At 42.6% G+C, this 20,194-nt stretch overlaps 1 protein-coding gene across 1 annotated transcript; it reads right to left on the reverse strand.

The window, feature by feature from the left end:
• Window positions 1-2,216: 2,216 nt before the first annotated feature.
• On the reverse strand, window positions 2,217-17,269 carry mrpl19 (mitochondrial ribosomal protein L19). Its single transcript, XM_023981706.2, has 6 exons — window positions 17,159-17,269; window positions 16,791-16,914; window positions 16,432-16,550; window positions 5,795-5,929; window positions 2,858-3,039; window positions 2,217-2,538 (listed from the first exon to the last, which is right to left on the reverse strand). The coding sequence occupies exons 1-6, from the start codon at window positions 17,235-17,237 to the stop codon at window positions 2,317-2,319; spliced, it is 861 nt and encodes a 286-aa protein (XP_023837474.1). The 5' UTR covers window positions 17,238-17,269; the 3' UTR covers window positions 2,217-2,316.
• Window positions 17,270-20,194: the final 2,925 nt, after the last annotated feature.

Genomic DNA, 20,194 nt, shown 5'->3' on the forward strand with positions numbered 1-20,194 from the left:
CACACACACACACACACACACACACACACACACACACACACACACACACACACAGAGAGATTGAGAGTTCAACAAATTTACAGATACGCATGGGTTTTGTCTTAAAAAAGAAATCACAGGCAGGGACATGATCACACGGAGAGAGACAAACGGAGACAGAGAGGAAGAGAGACAAACGGAGACAGAGAGGAAGAGAGAGAAAGACTAGATAGAACACAGAAAAGGAGAGAATGAGACAGAACATGAAAGAGAGCGATGAAGATATAACGCCTCATTTGTTAAGTTCTCCGTATTGTACAGTGCTCTCTGTTACTCTTTCTTGTATGGTCATTAGCAGAGTAYACATGATCCCAATTTTAGATCCAAGACAGCGGCAATTTGAAACGTTTTTGCTGAATTATAGGCACAATGAACCACGTCGCGTGTCGTAGTTTAATAATGGGTAGTGCTAAAAACAATGACATCATACCTGAATTCCTCCATCTTTATACCATTATAGAAACTCATCTACAAAGGAAAGGTTGACGTTGGCACTATAAACTGTTGGGATAAATATTTTATTCTGTCACGGTGTCACATTTGTGTGAGTGCTGCGTGTGTGTGCATGCATATGTCTGTGTGTGGGCGCGTGTTTATGAGGATGTGTGGTCCATAATGAGTTGAGTAAACATCTGCCATTCCTGTATTACAGAGCGCTCCTGTAATGTGGAGAAATTACAGAGTGTAGGGGAGAGTCCAAGCACACACACAGATCACAGGCATGGCATTACAGGCTCCAAGGGTGTTTACCGACACAAACATCACCGGCATGACTTTACAGTGCTAACTGTAACTAACACTATGGAACATGTCATCTCAAAACCACATCGTGTTTCCACTCACTATAGGGAAAGTAAACTGCAGCAGGTGTCCAGTCACAGCTAGTTGGATGTAAACGTCTACTCAAGGATATGAACATATTTGCCCTTCTTTTGCAAAGGAATCTTTTTCAAAGTCTTTTTTTCCCCTATGTGCTGCTGCGCTACGTTTAAGTAGATACTAAAAGTGCACATTAAGCAATATAATGCCTCATGAAAGCCATCAGTTTCAACAAAGCCGGTTCCGTTCAATGTTATGGCACAACAGTGCCCCCTAGTGGCAATATGACGTTTTCCAACATGGTAATTACATGGGAAAACTGCAAGCTCCTTGTAACTTTGTACAGTTAACTAAAAGACAAAAAGGTCAAAGTAGCAGTTTCTTATTTGAATATGATGAGGTAGTGCAGGGCTGGCCAACCATCTTCCTGGAGAGCTACTGGCTTTTACTCTATCATGAAAAGGAGGATGCCATCCTGGAATTTAAAACCTACTCAAATTTGATACATTTTGCATACGACTTGACTTCCTATTTTTGCGTACACAAAAGACATACCAACTAGGACGTACTATGAGAATTTGGACATAGGCCTTCTCTCTGTGCTGGCACACTGTTCCATTGACTGAAGACCACACAGGAACTCCTTATGAGGTTTAAGCTAGCCTTCTGAGATTGTCCTAATATGGGTCTTCCTGTCATCATTAATACTGAAATGGTAATTAGTACAGCGCTCAGTTCCTCTGAGATCACGTTCAGCGACCAACTAGCACTAATGCACACTTCACCTGACTACAGACTAATTCTCACGGTCAAGTGCTTCGGCTCTGTTACAACTGAAATCAATGCATTATAAAACAGTCATTGTTTGTCTAGAAAAATGGGACCTATCAAGTATCTTACAACATCATACACCATGTATTAAAAGGACAAGGGAAACATGTTTAATAGCTTTTTAATTTAGAAATGGATACTTGCAACTGCACATTGATATGCAAAAACACTTTCCAGACATACAAGACACGATGAAGCAAGCAGGTAACCACAGCTATGCAGACGGTTCCACCATTGTCCCTGGGAGATTCAGACTCCTCAATGTTCCTCTCCACCTCTCACCAGACATCATGTACATGGAGACAGGTGGAAGACCAAGGGCCATCAAGTGTTAACAGGGGTGGCTGAACACTGTTCCTCAGAGGCAGCACTGTCTGGTGCTTTTCATCTCCCAGGCACTACATCCATCTATTCATGTCACTAATTGCTCATGGAGTGGATAAACTAGATTTCCCCCCCCAACTTTATGTAATTTATTGATTTGACAGTAAAACCAGAAGACACTACTGCCGGGGCTGCCCACCCGCTTATTGAACTACCCACCCGCTTACTGGAATTACCCACCCGCTTACTGGAGCTGCCCACCCCTGGTTGAGAGCGGGTTGGGGTGAGGGGTTAGGGGCATGTTCACTTGCTCATCTCTGTCTGCACCTCCTTAAGGATGTGCTCCTCCAGGGCTGTGGTGTCGTACTCTTTCAGCATGTCATACTCCAGCCAGGGCATCGCCCACTTCTGGGCGTGCTCCAGCTTCTCGGGCGACAGACACAGGTCGAATCGGATGCCCTGCACGTTGTACTTGGGCCGCTCCCAGCGCTTGGACCACGGCTTGGGCCGCATCCGCACTCTGGTCTAGAGGGAAGAGAGGTACAGGTCAAACCAATACTGCCCTGTACAGACAGGCCTCGGGTGATGAATCTGTACCAATCATAGCTTTAGCAATACATGTTCGGTATAAAATAAAAGGCCACTTCCATGTTATGTTAACTGACTTCAATTGTTAAGTGAAACACGTCTAAATATGAAGTGTCTCAGCATCGTGTTAAACAGAATTAATAACTCAAGTTTGATTTGAGCTGGCTAACAGCCATATCTGATGTCTATTCAGAGGTCAATATGACTGACTGATTGATAACTATGTGTTATGAGAGAGTGGAAGCCAGCCACTTACTTTATTGACGGGCACGTCCCCGGTGACAGAGTGGGGCACGGGCTTCATGTCCAAGTTCACGGTGCTGTACTCGGGCAGGGCGTCTCTCAGGTACATCAGATTGTTGTCCAGCCTTTTCTCCAGCTTCAGCACCTCCAGCTGCTGCAGCCGCGGGCTGTACATTTCATAGCAGATCTCAACTCCTGTGGGAGAGAGAGATACACTCAGCTAATGATTATCATGGCCTATTATCGTGTCAAATTCCCGTCCTGGAGGGCCGAGAGCCTGCAAGTTTCTCCTTTGTACTTGATCGATCAATTAAGCTCACTGATTAGTTAGGAACTCCCCTCACCTGGTTGTCTAGGTCTTAATTGGACACAAATTGAAAGGAAGTAACAACAGCCAGCAGACAGAGCCCTCCAGGAAGTGTGTGCCACCCCTGGCCTTTAACCTTTAGTTCACAGGCACACTAAATCAGGTCTGCCCAAACCTGGTCCTGGAGTCACCCTGGCATTCGCTACAATCCTGATCTAGAACACCTGATTCTAATACACTGAACAAAATCTATAAAACACAACATGCAACAATTTCAAAGATTTTACTGAGTTACAGTTCACATAAGGAAATCAGTCAGTTGAAATACATTCATTAGGCCCTAATCTATGTATTTCACAGGACTGGGAATACAGATCTGTATCTGTTGGTCACAGACACCTTAAATAAAGGTAGGGGTGTGGATCAGAAAACCAGTCAGTATCTGCTGTGACAACCGTTTGCCTCATGCAGCGTGACATCTCCTTCACATAGAGTTGATCAGGCTGTTGATTGTGGAATGTTGTCTCACTCTTCCATGGCTGTGTGAAGCTGCTGGATATTGGGGGGGACTGGAACACGCACAATGGGTGACATATCTGGTGAGTATGCAGGCCATGGAAGAACTGGGACATTTTCAGCTTCAAGGAATTGTGTACAGATCCTTGCGACATGGGGCTGTGCATTATCATGCTGAAACATGAGGTGATGGAGGTGGATGAATGGCACGACAATGGGCCTCAGGATCTCGTCACAGTATCTCTGTGCATTCAAATTGCAATCAATAAAATACAATTGTGTTCGTTGTCCATAGTTTATGCCTGCCCATAACATAACCCCACCACCACCATGGGGCACTCTGTTCACAATGTTGACATCAGCAAACTGCTCGCCAACACGACACCATACACGYTGTCTGCCATCTGCCTGGTACAGTTGAAACCGGGATTCATCCATGAAGAGCACACTTCTCCAACATGCCAGTTGCCATCATAGGTGAGCATTTTCCCACTGAAGCAGGTTACAACACTGAACTGCAGTCAGGTCAAGACCCTGGTGAGGACGACGAGCATGCAGATGAGCTTYCCTGAGACTGTCTAACAGTTTGTGCAGAAACTCTTTGGTTGTGCAAACCCAGTTTCATCATCTGTCCGGGTGGCTGGTCTCAGACAATCCCGGAGGTGAAGAACCCGGATGTGGAGGTCCTGGGCTGGTGTGGTTACACGTGGTCGGTGGTTGTGAGGCTGGTTGGACGTACTGCCAAATTCTCTAAAACGAGGAGGGCAGCTTACGGTAAAGAAATTAACATGACATTTTCTGGCAACATCTCTGGTGGACATTCCTGCAGTCAGCACGCCAATTGCACACTCCATCAAAACTTGAGACATCTGTGGCATTGTGTTGTGTGACAAAACTGCACATTTTACAGTGGCCTTTTGTCCCCAGCACAAGGTACACCTGTGTAATGATCATGCTGTTCTTAATATGCCACACCTGTCAGGTGGATGGATTATTTGGCAAAGGAAAAATGCTCACTAACAGGGTTAACACATTTGAGCACAACATTTTGGAGAAATAAGCTTTTTGTACGTATGAAACATTTCTGGGATCTTTGAAACATGGGACCAACACTTTACATGACGCGTTTATATACATATATACACATATACATATATWTTTTTTTTTGTTCAGAATAATTTGCTGCTAACCAGGAGAGAGTGAAAGCATGCCTATTTAAAACATTACATTTTTTATTTAACCTTTATTTAATTAGACAAGTCAGTAAAGAACAAATTATTATTTACAATGACGGCCTACACCGGCCAAACCCGGATGACGCTGGGCCAATTGTGCACCGCCCTATGGGACTGCCAATCACGGCCGGTTGTGATACAGCCTGGATTTGAACCTGGGTGTCTGTTGTAACGCCTCAGGCACTGAGATGCAGTGCCTTAGACCGCTGCGCTACACGGGAGCCTACCCAGTAGCTCTCCAGGAAGTATTGGCCACCCATGTGCACTAAATCATTGGAAACTGAGGTTCTACACTTCAGATTGAATAGTGTCACAATGGAAACTGAGGTTCTACACTTCAGATTGAATAGTGTCACAATGGAAACTGAGTTCTACACTTCAGATTGAATAGTGTCACAATGGAAACTGAGGTTCTACACTTCAGATTGAATAGTGGCACAATGGAAACTGAGGCTCTACACTTCAGATTGAATAGTGTCACAATGGAAACTGAGGTTCTACACTTCAGATTGAATAGTGTCACAATGGAAACTGAGGTCTACACTTCAGATTGATAGTGTCACAATGGAAACTGAGGTTCTACACTTCAGATTGAATAGTGTTCACAATGGAAACTGAGGTTTCTACACTTCAGATTTGAATAGTGTCACAATGGAAACTGAGGTTCTACACTTCAGATTGAATAGTGTCACAATGGAAACTGAGGTTCTACACTTCAGATTGAATAGTGTCACGACTGATGTTTCAGACTCATCCAACGGAGATATTTATCCAGTAAGCAACATAACCTTCTATACCACTGATTTAACCTCCAGAAGAGCCTTGGCGGTGCAAACACGCACACACTCTCTCTTCACATGAGAACTGCTGTGTACTTCATGAGTATCCCCACCTTGGCCGTCGATGATATTCCTAAGGACAAATGTGGCTCCCAGTCCATGGCCACCTCTCTGGATGCAGATGCCCATAAAGCGGTTGGTTTTACCGCTGGCGTGAGGGTCCGCCATGGTCACAGCTAAGACACTTCCTGCAAAACACAACGACTAATTTAAGTCTATCAAAATCAACACATTCATTTGATAACTCCTTTAAAAAGATAAAAGGCCAGTATCTCTCCTCATAATGTGATGAGATATACAATACAGTGCCTTCGGAAGCTATTCAGAACCCTTCCCTTTTTCCACATTTTTAACGTTACAGCCTTATTCAAAAATGGATTTAAATGTTTTTCCTCAAATCTACACACAATATCCCATAATGACAAAGCGAAAACAGGCATTTAGAATTTTTAGCAATTTTTTTGCAAATATAAAAAATAAATTACAGAAATAGCTTAAATACATAAGCATTCAGACCCTTTTCTCTGATACTTGAAATTGAGCTCAGGTGCATCCTGTTTCCACTTATCATCCTTGAGAAGTTTCTACAACTTGCAGTCTACCTGTGGTAAATTCAATTGATTGAACATGATTTGGAAAGGCACACACCTGTCTATATAAGGTCCCACAGTTGACAGTGCATATCAGAGCGAAAACCAAGCAATGAGGTCGAAGGAATTGTCCGTAGAGCTCTGAGACAGGACTGTGTCGAGGCACAGATCTGGGGAAGGGTACCAAAACATTCCTACCGCATTGAATGTCCCCAAGAACACAGTGGCCTCCATCATTCTTAAATGGAAGAAGTTTGGAACCACCAAGACTCTTCCTAGAGCTGGCCACCCGGCCAAACTGAGCAATCGGGGGAGAAGGGCCTAGGTCAGGGAGGTGACCAAGAACCCGATGGTCACTCTGACAGAGCTCCAGTGTTACTCTGTGGAGATGGGAGAACCTTCYTGAAGGACAATCATCTCTGCAGCACTCCACCAATCAGGCCTTCATGGTATAGTGGCCAGACGGAAGCCACTCCTCAGTAAAAGGCACATGACAGCCCTGTTGGTGTTTGCCAAAAGGCACCTAAAAGACTCTCAGACCATGAGAAACAAGATTCTCTGGTCTGATGAAACCAAGATTTAACTCTTTGGCCTGAATGCCAAGCGCCACGTCTGGAGGAAACCTGGCACCATCCCTACAGTGAAGCATGGTGGTGGCAGCATCATGCTGTGGGAATGTTTTTCAGTGGCAGAGACTGGATGACTAGTCAGGATCGAAGGAGAGATTAACAGAGCGAAGTACAGAGAGATACTTGATGAAAACCTGCTCCAGAGCGCTCAGGACCTCAGACTGGGACGAAGGTTCACTTTCCAAAAGGACAATGACCCTAAGCACACAGTCAAGACAACGCAGAAGTGGCTTCGGGACAAGTCTCTGAATGTCCTTGAGTGGCATAGCCAGAGCTCGGACTTGAAACCATTCAAACATCTCTGGAGAGACCTGTAAATAGCTGTGCAGCGACACTCCCCATCCAACCTGACAGAGCTTGAGAGGATCTGCAGAGAAGAACGGGAGAAACTTCCCAGATGCAGGTGAGCCAAGCTTGTAGCRTCATACCCAAGAASACTCGAKGCTGTAATCTCTGCCAAAGGTGCTTCAACAAAGTACTGAGTAAAGGGTCTGAATACTTATGTAAATATAATACTTAATTTACTTATGTAAATGTAAAATCAGTTATATATTTCTAAAAACAGTTTTTGTTTTGTCATTATGGGGTATTGTGTGTAGATTGATGGGGGGAAAACATGTTTTATTCAATTTTAGAATAAGGCTGTAACGTAAAAAACATGGGAGAAGTCAAGGGTTCTGAATACTTTCCGTTTTTTTGTTTATGGTAAACCATATTAGTAAATATTACATTGTAATTGTTCATTGGAGCTGGTGTTTTGTAAATGTCTAGTATAGCAGAGAGAACTTGCAGTCTTTCTGCAATTTGAAAATTAAACTGAACACACACACACGACCTGTATGCAGACTCCTAATTTGCAGCGCTCCACCTGTCGAACAGGAGGGTGTAAAGCTCACAACACAACAGCATACAGATATTCAGCAATGCTCTTAGCATTCGGTCTAAGTAATACATTTGCCAATTCAATGGATTTATAATTGTTGGAAATAAATAAGCAGAAGACAAAGAGACGGCATGAAATATTCTAAACTGTGATATCCAAGTTCAACTGACTCTACTGCGCTTTAAAATAAAAAATCTAAAGTTAAAGTAAACCTTAATTTACAGGAGAGACTGTGGTGAAACAATGACCTCTAAACCTTTCCTTCCTGAGGAGGATCTCTGCTGTCCTGTGTACACACAGCGTCTGAAAAGTTTGTCTGAAGGAATTCTGGAAACAGAAGGGAACTCAGGAATGTCCAATGTGCCAGAAAATAATGTCAATGGATGACCCTCCATGTAACCTGTCCACCCTCCTCCCTTCCCCATGGGCTAAGTCTGTCTTCTGTGCGCGGCTCTGCAGCCCATCCCGTGCCCCCTGCCTTGAACCCTACTTTTAGTGGATAAACCCTGGAGAACTGCAAGGCAATCCGATTGTGCGCCGCTCGGGAGCCATGACCAATATAACTCTCCTGCTAATAACAGGGTTAATAATATATCTTTGAGAATATCCAAGGGGCTTTTATATAATTCTAAATGAATAATAATAATCGCTTTGTTTAAAAAATAACATTTTGGAGATGATTTCCTTTTCAAATAACGTTTAGTTTCTATTTAGGTTTATGTCCATTCATTGCCACAGACACAGTAGGACCCAATAGCACAATCAGTGCTCTAACTCCCCCTTGTGGTGGTCTGGAGAAATGAAGTGGTGACGCAGGGTACCGTACTAAACCACAAATTACCTCGAAGTCCCGCGGCATAATCACAAAACTTCTAGTGGAGCAACCACTGTAGGGGATACATTGGCTGTGGCTTGTAGGGGATGTGTTACCACACTGGACGCAACATGCCCCTGATACTGCGACTGTGTTGAAGCCTAATTAATGTATTCAAAGTAATATTTATGGTATGCTGGTATTCATATTTCCATCAATGTTCTTGTTATTTTATAAATATATTTTATAATTGTTTTATTCTGTCCATACTTAGTTTAGCACCTGATGTTTATGTCCMAATAAACAGACTTACTGAAAAATATATCTTCATATACACTGATAATTAATMAATTATTAAACAAAGCTCAGTGTTTTTATTATGTCACGAGGGGTGGTCGGAGTTGGCAATGTTTTTATTTATTTATTATGTTGTTGGGAAATTAAGAGATTCATTCCTGATTTTGCAGGGAATACTGACTGAAATTAAAGTTACCTCATTATAGAACCCCCAAAAATTCCTGGACACTGTTACCTCTGGAAATGAGTTGTTAGCTAAATATGGTACAACTAATCTTTTCTCAAGTGTACTGAGACTTGTGTTTTTGTTGTACATTGTCCCTGTTCAATAAACCTACAGTATATAAAACATTGTCCCTGTTCAATAAACCTACAGTATATAAAACATTGTCCCTGTTCAATAAACCTACAGTATATAAAACATTGTCCCTGTTCAATAAACCTACAGCATATAAAACATTGTATCTGTTCAATAAACCTACAGTATATAAAACATTGTCCCTGTTTAATAAACCTACTGAACAAAAATATAAAAGCAACATGCAACAATTGCAATGATTTTACTGATTTACAGTTCATACAAGGAAATCAGTAAATTGAAAAAAATTCATTAGGCCCTAATCTAGATTTCACATGATGGGCAGGAGTCCACCCACTTGGGAGCCAGGCCCACCCACTTGGGAGCCAGGCCCACCCACTGGGGAGCCAGACCCAGCCAATCAGAATGAGTCTTTCCCGATAAAAGGGCTTTGTTATAGACAGAAATACTCCTYGGTTTCATCAGCTGTCTAAGTGGCTGGTCTCAGATGATCCCGCAGGTGAAGAAGCCGGATGTGGAGGTTCTAGGCTGGCATGGTTATACGTGGTCTGTGGTTGTGAGGCCAGTTGGACGTACCCCCAAATTCTCTAAAAAGACTTCAGGTGGCTTACGGTAGAGAAATGAACATTAAATGCTCTGGCAACAGATCTGGTGGACATTCCTGCAGTCAGCATGCCAATTGCAAACTCCCTCAAAACTTGAGGAATCTGTGGCATGGCGTGACAAAACTGCACATTTTAGAGTGGACTTTTATTGTCCCCAGCACAAGGTGCACTTGTGTAATGATCAGACTGTTTAATCAGCTTATTGATATGCCACACCTGTCAGGTGGATGGATTATCTTGGCAAATGAGAAATTCTCACTAACAGGGATGTAAACAAATTTGTGCACAAAATTTGAGAGAAATAAGCTTTTTGTGAGTATTGAGTCTTATTTCAGCTCATGAAACATGGGACCAACACCTTACATGTTTGCGTTTATATTTTTGATCAGTATATATAAAACATTGACCCTGTTCAAATAAAAGTATTTAAAAAAAATGTTGGCCGTCCATATTGCGCGGCAACCTGATCGCTAGGTGGCAGTGGGCACTGAAAATCCTTGTATAATTTCATCCCTAATTTTTGCTAAATGAGACCCAAACGGGAAGAGGAGGATGTTAGTGTAACAGAGATAAGACTGTCTGATAAGCTCGAGGTGCCATCACAACAGATCCTTTTCGGGGTCGCATAACTGTTTTTTTTTTATTGTCAACCTGGCGGTCACGTGTATTGGCGAAGTAATCGCAATGTTGCTGGTATGAATCCCCAAGCCGACTAGGTGAAAAATCTTTCAATGTGCCCTTGAGCAAGGCACTTAACCCTAATTACTCCTGTAAGTCACTCTGGATAAGTGTGTCTACTAAAATGTAGAAATACAGCCAAACAGCAGCCTCTTGAACTCTCACAGACCCTCTTTGGCGTGTGGACATTTGTTTTTCCTACCATTATAAAGGAGACAACTGAAGCAGGGAAAGCGTTTTAAATTCCTCACACCAGTGTTTCTAAAACAACACTGCTACATTGGCAGCTCAGCATGTGTGATGGGTGCCAGATCAAGAACTGGTAAGGATGCTGTGAGCAAGGAAGCCCTTCTGTTAAGCAGCAGAGTGAGGCCTGTTACATTAGCAATCCAATAAAAGCTTTACAATGATGACTGAACGCAAGTAGCTTTATTGCAACAGAATATATYACATTTTCAGCATGGTTCGTTGAATGGCGCTCTCAATAGACTGTTCTGTACAGGGCTGGCTAGTAGCCTAGCCCTTTGCTCAGGACTCTCTCTTCCATTACATTATACATAAGAGTCATTGGACGAAGGCGTCTTCTATAGAGGGGAGTTTTGTTAAGCTCGCCGGTGCTCAAATCTCAACATTAACATACGTTGCTTGCGGTACGGTATTGGAAGCGTACAGACCTCAGTGCTCCCACACGGCCATATCTCCATGTTACAAAGCTCGTTTATGGAAAGCAGACGGAGGACAAAGGTGTTAATTAGCTATCTAGCATGGTCCGAATACCTGCGTGTAAGAGTAACTGGGGAAGAGTAGCAGAAATGCAGTTTTGTCAGATGGAGGCACCCATAGCTGTATGGATCTGTAACTGCTACAGTGTAGTTTAGTAGGATGGAGGCTCTATAGCTGTATGGATCTGTAACTGCTACAGTGTAGTTTTAGCTAGGATGGAGGCTCTATAGCTGTATGGATCTGTAACTGCTACAGTAGTGTTTGTAGGATGGAGGCACCCATAGCTGTATGGATCTGTAACTGCTACAGTGTAGTTTAGTAGGATGGAGGCTCTGTAGCTGTATGGATCTGTAACTGCTACAGTGTAGTTTAGTAGGATGGAGGCTCTATAGATGTATGGATTCTAACTGCTACAGTGTAGTTTAGTAGGATGGAGGCTCTGTAGCTGTATGGCTCTGTAACTGCTACAGTGTAGTTCGTTAGGATGGAGGCTCTATAGCTGTATGGATCTGTACTGTATACATCTGTGTAGTTCAGTAGGATGGAGGCTTCTATAGCTGTATGGATCTAACTGCTACAGTGTAGTTTAGTAGGAGTGGAGGCTCTCTATAGCTGTATGGATCTGTAACGCTTACAGTGTAGTTCAGTAGGATGGAGGCTCCATAAGCTGTATGGATCTGTAACTGCTACAGTGTAGTTCAGTAGGATGGAGGCTCATAGCTGTATGGATCTGTAACTGCTACAGTGTAGTTTGTCGGGTGGATGGAGTTCTATAGCTGTATGGATCTGTAACTGCTACAGTGTCAGTTTGTCAGAGTGAGAGGCTCTATAGCTGTATGGATCTGTAACTGCTACAGTGTAAGTTTAGTAGGATGGGGGCTCTATAGCTGTATGGATCTGTAACTGCTACAGTGTAGTTTAGTAGGATGGAGGTCTATAGCTGTATGGAGTCTGTAATTGCTACAGTGCAGTTTTGTAAGATGAGAGGCTCTATAGCTGTATGGATCTGTAACTGCTACATTGTAGTTTAGTAGGATGGAGGCTCTATGCTGTATGGATCTGTAACTGCTACAGTGTAGTTTAGTAGGATGGAGGCACCATAGCTTGATGGATCTGTAACTGCTATAGTGTAGTTTAGTAGGATGGAGGCACCCATAGCTGTATGGATCTGTACTGCTACAGTGTAGTTTAGTAGGATGAGGCTCTATAGCTGTATGGATCTGTAACTACTACAGTGTAGTTTAGTAGGATGGAGGCTCTATAAGCTGTATGGATCTGTAACTGCTACAGTGTAGTTTAGTAGGGATGTAGGCTCCATAGCTGTGGATCTGTAACTGCTACAGTGTAGTTTAGTAGGATGGAGGCACCCATAGCTGTATGGATCTGTAATGCTACACTGTGTAGTTTAGTAGGATGGAGGCTCTTGTAGCTGTATGGATCTGTAACTACAGTGTAGTTTAGTAGGATGGAGGCTCTATAGCTGTATGGTCTGTAACTGCTACAGTGCAGTTTTGTCAGATGGAGGCTCTATAGCTGTATGGATCTGTAACTGCTACAGTGTGCAGTTTTGTCAGATGGAGGCTTATAGCTGTATGGATCTCTAACTGCTACAGTGTAGTTTAGTAGGATGGAGGCTCTATAGCTGTATGGATCTGTAACTGCTACAGTGTAGTTTAGTAGGATGGAGGCTCTATAGCTGTATGGATCTGTAACTGCTACAGTGTAGTTTAGTAGGATGGAGGCTCTATAGCTGTATGGATCTGTAACTGCTACAGTGTAGTTTAGTAGGATGGAGGCTCTATAGCTGTATGGATCTGTAACTGCTACAGTGTAGTTTAGTAGGATGGAGGACTCTATAGCTGTATGGATCTGTAACTGCTACAGTGTAGTTTAGTAGGATGGAGGCTCTATAGCTGTATGGATCTGTAACTGCTACAGTGTAGTTTATGTAGGATGGAGGCTCTATAGCTGTATGGATCTGTAACTGCTACAGTGTAGTTTAGTAGGATGGAGGCTCTATAGCTGTATGGCTCTAACTGCTACAGTGTAGTTTAGTAGGATGGAGGCTCTATAGCTGTATGGATCTGTAACTACTACAGTGTAGTTTAGTAGGATGGAGGTCTATAGCTGTATGGATCTGTAACTGCTACAGTGTAGTTTATAGGATGGAGGCTCTGTAGCTGTATGGATCTGTAACTGCTACAGTGTAGTTTAGTAGGATGGAGGCTCTATAGCTGTATGGATCTGTAACTGCTACAGTGCAGTTTTGTCAGATGGAGGCTCTATAGCTGTATGGATCTCTAACTGTACAGTGTAGTTTAGTAGGATGGAGGCTCTATAGCTGTATGGATTGTACTGCTACAGTGTAGTTTAGTAGGATGGGGGTCTATAGCTGTATGGATCTGTAACTGCTACAGTGTAGTTTAGTAGGATGGAGGCTCTATAGCTGTATGGATCTGTACTGCTACAGTGTAGTTTAGTAGGATGGAGGCTCTTATAGCTGTATGGATCTGTAACTACTACAGTGTAGTTTAGTAGGATGGAGGCTCTATTCTGTATGGATCTGTAACTGCTACAGTGTAGTTTAGTAGGATGAGGCTCTATGCTGTATGGATCTGTAACTCTACAGTGTAGTTTAGTAGGATGGAGGCTCTATAGCTGTATGGATCTGTAACTGCTACAGTGTAGTTTAGTAGGATGGAGGCTCTGTAGCTGTATGGATCTGTAACTGCTACAGTGTAGTTTTAGTAGGATGGAGGCTCTATAGCTGTATGGATCTGTAACTGCTACAGTGCAGTTTTGTAGATGGAGGCTCTATAGCTGTATGGATCTTAACTGCTACAGTGTAGTTTAGTAGGATGGAGGCTCTATAGCTGTATGGATCTGTAATGCTACAGTGTAGTTTAGTAGGATGGGGCTCTATAGCTGTATGGATCTGTAACTGCTACATGTGTTTGTTAGTAGGATGGGGCTCTATGTTGTATGGATCTGTAACTGTAACGTGTAGTTTAGGTGATGGAGGCTCTATAGCTGTATGGCTCTGTAACTCTACAGTGTAGTTTAGTAGGATGGAGGCTCTATAGCTGTATGGATCTGTAACTCTACAGTGTAGTTTAGTAGGATGGACGCTCTATAGCTGTAGGATCTGTAACTGTTACAGTGCAGTTTAGTAGGATGGAGGCTCTATAGCTGTATGGATCTGTAACTGCTACAGTGTAGTTTAGTAGGATGGAGGCTCTATAGCTGTATGGATCTGTAACTGCTACAGTGTAGTTTAGTAGGATGGAGGTGCCATAGCTGTATGGATCTGTAACTGTCTTACATGTGTAGTAGGATGGAGGCCATAGCTGTATGGATTGTAACTGCTACAGTGTAGTTTAGTAGGATGGAGGCTCTATAGCTGTATGGATCTGTAACTACTACAGTGTAGTTTAGTAGGATGGAGCTCTATAGCTGTATGGATCTGTAACTGCTACAGTGTAGTTTAGTAGGTGGAGGCTCTATAGCTGTATGGATCTGTAACTACTACAGTGTAGTTTAGTAGGATGGAGGCTCTATAGCTGTATGGATCTGTAATGCTACAGTGTGTTTAGTAGGATGGAGGCTCTATAGCTGTATATGGATCTGTAACTACTAGTGTAGTTTAGTAGGATGGAGGCTCTATAGTGTATGGATCTGTAACTGCTACAGTGTAGTTTAGTAGGATGAGGAGGCTTATAGCTGTATGGATCTGTAACTGCTACAGTGTAGTTTAGTAGGATGGAGGCTCATATAGCTGTATGTCTGTACAACTACTACAGTGTAGTTTAGTAGGATGGAGGCTCTATAGCTGTATGGATCTGTAACTGCTACAGTGTAGTTTAGTAGGATGGAGGCGCATAGCTGTATGGATCTGTAACTATACAGTGTAGTTTAGTAGGATGGAGGCTCTATAGCTGTATGGATCTAACTGCTGCAGTGTTAGTTTAGTAGGATGGGGCTCTATAGCTGTATGGATCTGTCACTGCTACAGTGTAGTTTAGTAGGATGGAGGCTCTATAGCTGTATGGCTCTGTAACTGCTACAGTGTAGTTTAGTAGGATGGAGGCTCTATAGCTCTGTAACTGCTACAGTGTAGTTTAGTAGGATGGAGGCTCTATAGCTGTATGGATCTGTAACTACTACGTGTAGTTCGTAGGATGGGGGCTCTATAGCTGTATGGATCTGTAACTGCTACAGTGTAGTTTAGTAGGATGGAGGCTCTATAGCTGTATGGTTCTGTAACTACTAGTGTAGTTTAGTAGGATGGAGGCTCTATAGCTGTATGGATCTGTAACTGCTACAGTGTAGTTTAGTAAGATGGGGCTCTATAGCTGTATGGCTCTGTACTGCTACAGTGTAGTTTAGTAGGATGGAGGTCTATAGCTGTATGGATCTGTAACTGCTACAGTGTAGTTTAGTAGGATGGAGGCTCTATAGCTGTATGGATCTGTAACTGCTACAGTGTAGTTTAGTAGGATGGAGGCTCTATAGCTGTATGGATCTAATGCTACAGTGTAGTTTAGTAGGATGGAGGCTCTATAGCTGTATGGATCTGTAACTGCTACAGTGTAGTTTAGTAGGATGAGGCTCTATAGCTGTATGGATCTGTAACTGCTACAGTGTAGTTTAGTAGGATGGAGGGTCATAGCGCTGTATGGATCTGTAACTGCTACAGTGTAGTTTAGTAGGATGGAGGCTCTATAGTGTATGGATCTGTAACTCTACAGTGTAGTTTAGTAGGATGGAGGCTCTATATCTGTATGGTCTGTAACTGCTACATGTGTAGTTTTAGTAGGACATGGAGACTCTATAGCTGTATGGATCTAACTGCTACAGTGTAGTTTAGTAGGATGGAGGCTGTATGGCTCTGTAACTGCTACAGAAAGCACATCGTTTTTATTTAAAGGATTCTTTCTTGCTGATGAAAGAGAAAGGCTGTTTGTCTTGAAAGCCGTAGCACAAGCGTCGGGATTGTAGTTCACGAGGCAGTCGCGGGCAAAGTTAATGGCTGAGAACTGTAGGGAGGAGGCAGATTGACGCCTAGAGTTTGAGAGAGCTAGCTAGTAGCCTAGATAGGATGGTGTGTATTGAAGTCTCATATATACACCAATTGTCTCAAAAGGTCTCTTACCAACATAAAACTCTGGAATGTTGAGCACTTTCCTCCTCTGGATCATGTCTTTGCGCTCAATGGAGAACTTCAGTGGGTTTATTCTCTGTCGGGGAGGGATGAATTCTGGACTCAGGAACCTGTATTCAAAAACAGAACCAAAACAGGAATGGGATGATATCATGTTGCATAATTGCTGATAAAACAAGAGGAATTGCAAAAGGAACCTAACTATAAATCACATTGCAGTTTGTGTTATCATGCCAATGTTTGACAATGACAGAAATGGAGTTGGCAAGAACAACTATAGGACCAGGTCAGCATCACATCACCATGTGTTCAGTGTTATGAACACAGCTTGTTAGCTAGAATGTTCTTACTTTCGCAGTGAAGCCTCGGACTGTGTTTTGTCAATGATGACAGGTTTTGGTGGAGGGGTGAATTTTGTTGGCTTGCCACCGTCACTCCCCTGTGCGAGGCAACGCATAGATGTGCACAAGAAACCTAAGGAGGAAACAAAAGACTCAGTCTGTTTATAATATTAAACATTTTAATAGCAATGTCGCACTAGAACAGCAGCTAGCTAGCTAACACCAATGTAATTTTGTAACACAGTGACTAGCTAGCTGGCTAACGTAGCTAACTAGAAACGTTTAGGGCATTTGGGGCTAAATCTTGCTAAGGAATACCCAACACATTGCTAGCAACCCTTCGAGATACACTTATTTTATCATTCCATGTGACTTACGTTCATTTTGCTGTTGTATATTCCGTAACAGCCTTATTGAAAACATAACTTTGTCAAGCATTCTCGTGCAAGCAGCCATATTGCATGCTGACCTTCGCTGTCACATGTGAATTGTTACGGAAGCCGAAAAGCGATGTGTCTCAAGAGACGCAACATGCACATCATCCTTTCATCCACACGATGTCACTAAAGACATAGGCTACATCAAAGAGCCACCGACAAACATGACAAGGAGGAGGCGTAGGAGGAAGAGGAGGATGGTGGTGTTGAATCATTTCAGCATTTCAATCAGTCATAATAATTTCAGTTGATTCCAATGCCGAAGATATAACCTACTGTGCTTTAGCAATGAGGAGGATCCACTGAAGGAGAGCTTGAACTACTGCCCTGTGGTTACAGTGTGAGTAGCCTGCCCTACACTACCATCTGGGAAATAAAAGCCTGGGCCTCTTGGTACAGGCAGTATACCTTGCCATACAGATGCTACACTATTCCCACCCTGCGTCCAAACCCCAATGCAAGCCAGGGAACATTTCCAACTAGGTTCTGASGGATTCCATCAATGTAGCAATTAAAGAGGATCAGACAGTGCCATGTTTAAACCATGCCTCTTGGCCAGGGTTTCCCAAACTACACATTTCGTTTTTTTTTTTGTGCACCGACACCCATTGGGGTCCCCAGGACCGAGTTTGGGAAACGCTGGCCAAGAGGCATCCTTCTCACAAACACAGTGGCGACCCGTCATTCTGGGCCCAACTGTTTTGAGCCCCAATTTTTAGCAGAAAAAGTTTTTTGCAAACAATGTAAAAAATATATATACACTACCGTTCAAAGGTTTGGGGTCACTTAGAAATGTTCTTGTTTTTGAAAGGAAAGCAAATTTTTTGTCCATTAAAATAACATCAAATTGATCAGGAATACAGTGTAGACATTGTTAATATTGTAAATGACTATTGTAACTGGAAACGGCAGATTTTTTATGGAATATCTAAATAGGCGTACAGAGGCCCATTATCAGCAACCATCACCCCTGTGTTTCAATGGCATGTTGTGTTAGCTAATCCAAGTTTATCATTTTAAAAGGCTAATTGATCATTAGAAAACCCTTTTGTTATTATTTTAGCACAGCTGAAAACTGTTGTTCTGATTAAAGAAGCAATAAAACTGGCCTTCTTTAAACTAGTTGAGTATCTGGAGCATCAGCATTTGTGCGTTCGATTACAGGCTCCAAATGGCCAGAAACAAATACCTTTCTTCTGAAACTCGTCAGTCTATTCTTGTTCTGAGAAATTAAGGCTATTCCATGCGAGAAATTGCCAAGAAACTGAAGATCTCATACAACGCTGTGTACTACTCCCTTCCCAGAACAGCTGGCTCTAACCAGAATAGAAAGAGGAGTGGGAGGCCCCGGTGCACAACTGAGAAAGAGGACAAGTACACTAGAGTGTCTAGTTTGAGAAACGGACGCCTCACAAGTCCTCAACTGGCAGCTTCATTAAATAACACCCGCAAAACACCAGTCTCAACTTCAACAGTGAAGAGGCGACTTCGGGTGCTGGCCTTCTAGGCAGAGTTGCAAAGAAAAAGGCATAACTCAGACTGGCCAATAAAAAGAAAAGATTAAGATTGGCAAAAGAACACAGACACCGGACAGAGGAAATCTGCCTAGAAGGCCAGCCTCCCGGAGTCGCCTAGCTCAGTGTTTTCTGTGGTGGTGGGGCAAGCCAGTAGAAAATACGGAGCGTTGCAACGAAAGACTTTGATGACAAAATTTGCCCACGAAGGACTGCCGCGCCACTTTCCTGTTCAAAAGAGCACAGCACAACAAGGTGAGTCCAAAAGTGTATTGTATGCTGCTGCATAAATTATGTAATATGCCAGGGAGATATGTATACTGTAGCTAAGACACTAATACTAAGTGTATGTTGTGTAGTAAGATGTTAGTAGCCCATGTGCCTCACCCTAATAATTTGGTCCATTTACTCCTCTTCATTTTTCCTACTGTTCTGACTCGGTGGTACACATGTAGCCTATAACCTGTTTTATAGAAATGTAATCATTGAATATTGTAAGCGCTTTCATTGTCTGCTTTTATGTCCCCTTTATGTATCCTACGGTTCTGACTTGGTGTACAGGAAGAACACTGTAAGAATGGCCCATGTTCTGAATTCTGTCACTGTACATTTCAAAAGTGCTAAACAAATAATTAAATTGACTACGTCCGTCCTCGCTCGCTCATTAATGTCATAATTGAAGTTACGGATTGCCTCTTACACGCTTGTCTTCCCCTTATACCATAGTTCGTACATCTCAATTGTCATTAGAAACCACATTTGTTTAAGCAAGTCAGCCATATCAGTAATGTTTTTTTTTAAGGCAGTAAATGAGGCTGAATGAACTGTTTCGCTGCCAGACAAGGCTCTGCTGATAGGCAGGTGTAGCAGTGGTAAGGTGTTGGGGCTGCTGTTGGGACAGCTTTATGTAGGTCCTAACAGTTTGTGGGCAGCATTTGTCACCGTTATATTGCAATTAATATATTGTTTAGTGTTGTTTTGTGTAGTGGCTTTGCTGGCATGCATTTTTTTACCCCACCAACATTTACATGCTAAAATCGCCACTGCACAAGCAGGCTGGTGACATTCTGTGACAATCTCAGTTCTATGCGAAGAGTTCATTGAACTGAATTTTTAAAAATTGTTTTCAATTCCATAAATGTACTGATGTAAATCTTTTCTAATGACTTGTATTTATCTTGTTTAATGCATCTGATTTTGTAACTGTCATCTTTGAATTATGGTATTATTTTTGTTTATTTTTTAAAAACTAATCCGAATGACAGAGTCGAAGTTGTCTCCTGGAAGAAATAAAGTTATTTTTATTATATTTCTGAATGGATACAAAAATGGATATAATCGCTTGTAATGTAGTGACTGTCCAATCAGAGACTTTACAGCGCTTCAAAAAGCAGGCTTTGAGACCATGCGGATACCGCTCCTACAGGTGGGCCAGCCAGCCACTTCCACACGCAGTTGGAAA

This window comes from Salvelinus sp. IW2-2015, linkage group LG36 (genome assembly GCF_002910315.2).
Source record: "Salvelinus sp. IW2-2015 linkage group LG36, ASM291031v2, whole genome shotgun sequence".
NCBI lineage: Eukaryota > Metazoa > Chordata > Actinopteri > Salmoniformes > Salmonidae > Salvelinus > Salvelinus sp. IW2-2015.

What these genes read in the sequence shown, in the direction of transcription:
- mrpl19 (XM_023981706.2), bottom strand. Translation starts at nt 17,237, where the DNA reads ATGGCTGCTTGCACGAGAATGCTTGACAAAGTTATGTTTTCAATAAGG. An exon ending in TATACAACAGCAAAATGAAC is followed by an intron (nt 16,915 to 17,158) that starts GTAAGTCACATG and finishes TTTCCTCCTTAG; the next exon opens with GTTTCTTGTGCACATCTATG. An exon ending in GGGACGTGCCCGTCAATAAA is followed by an intron (nt 2,539 to 2,857) that starts GTAAGTGGCTGG and finishes TCTTCCCTCTAG; the next exon opens with ACCAGAGTGCGGATGCGGCC.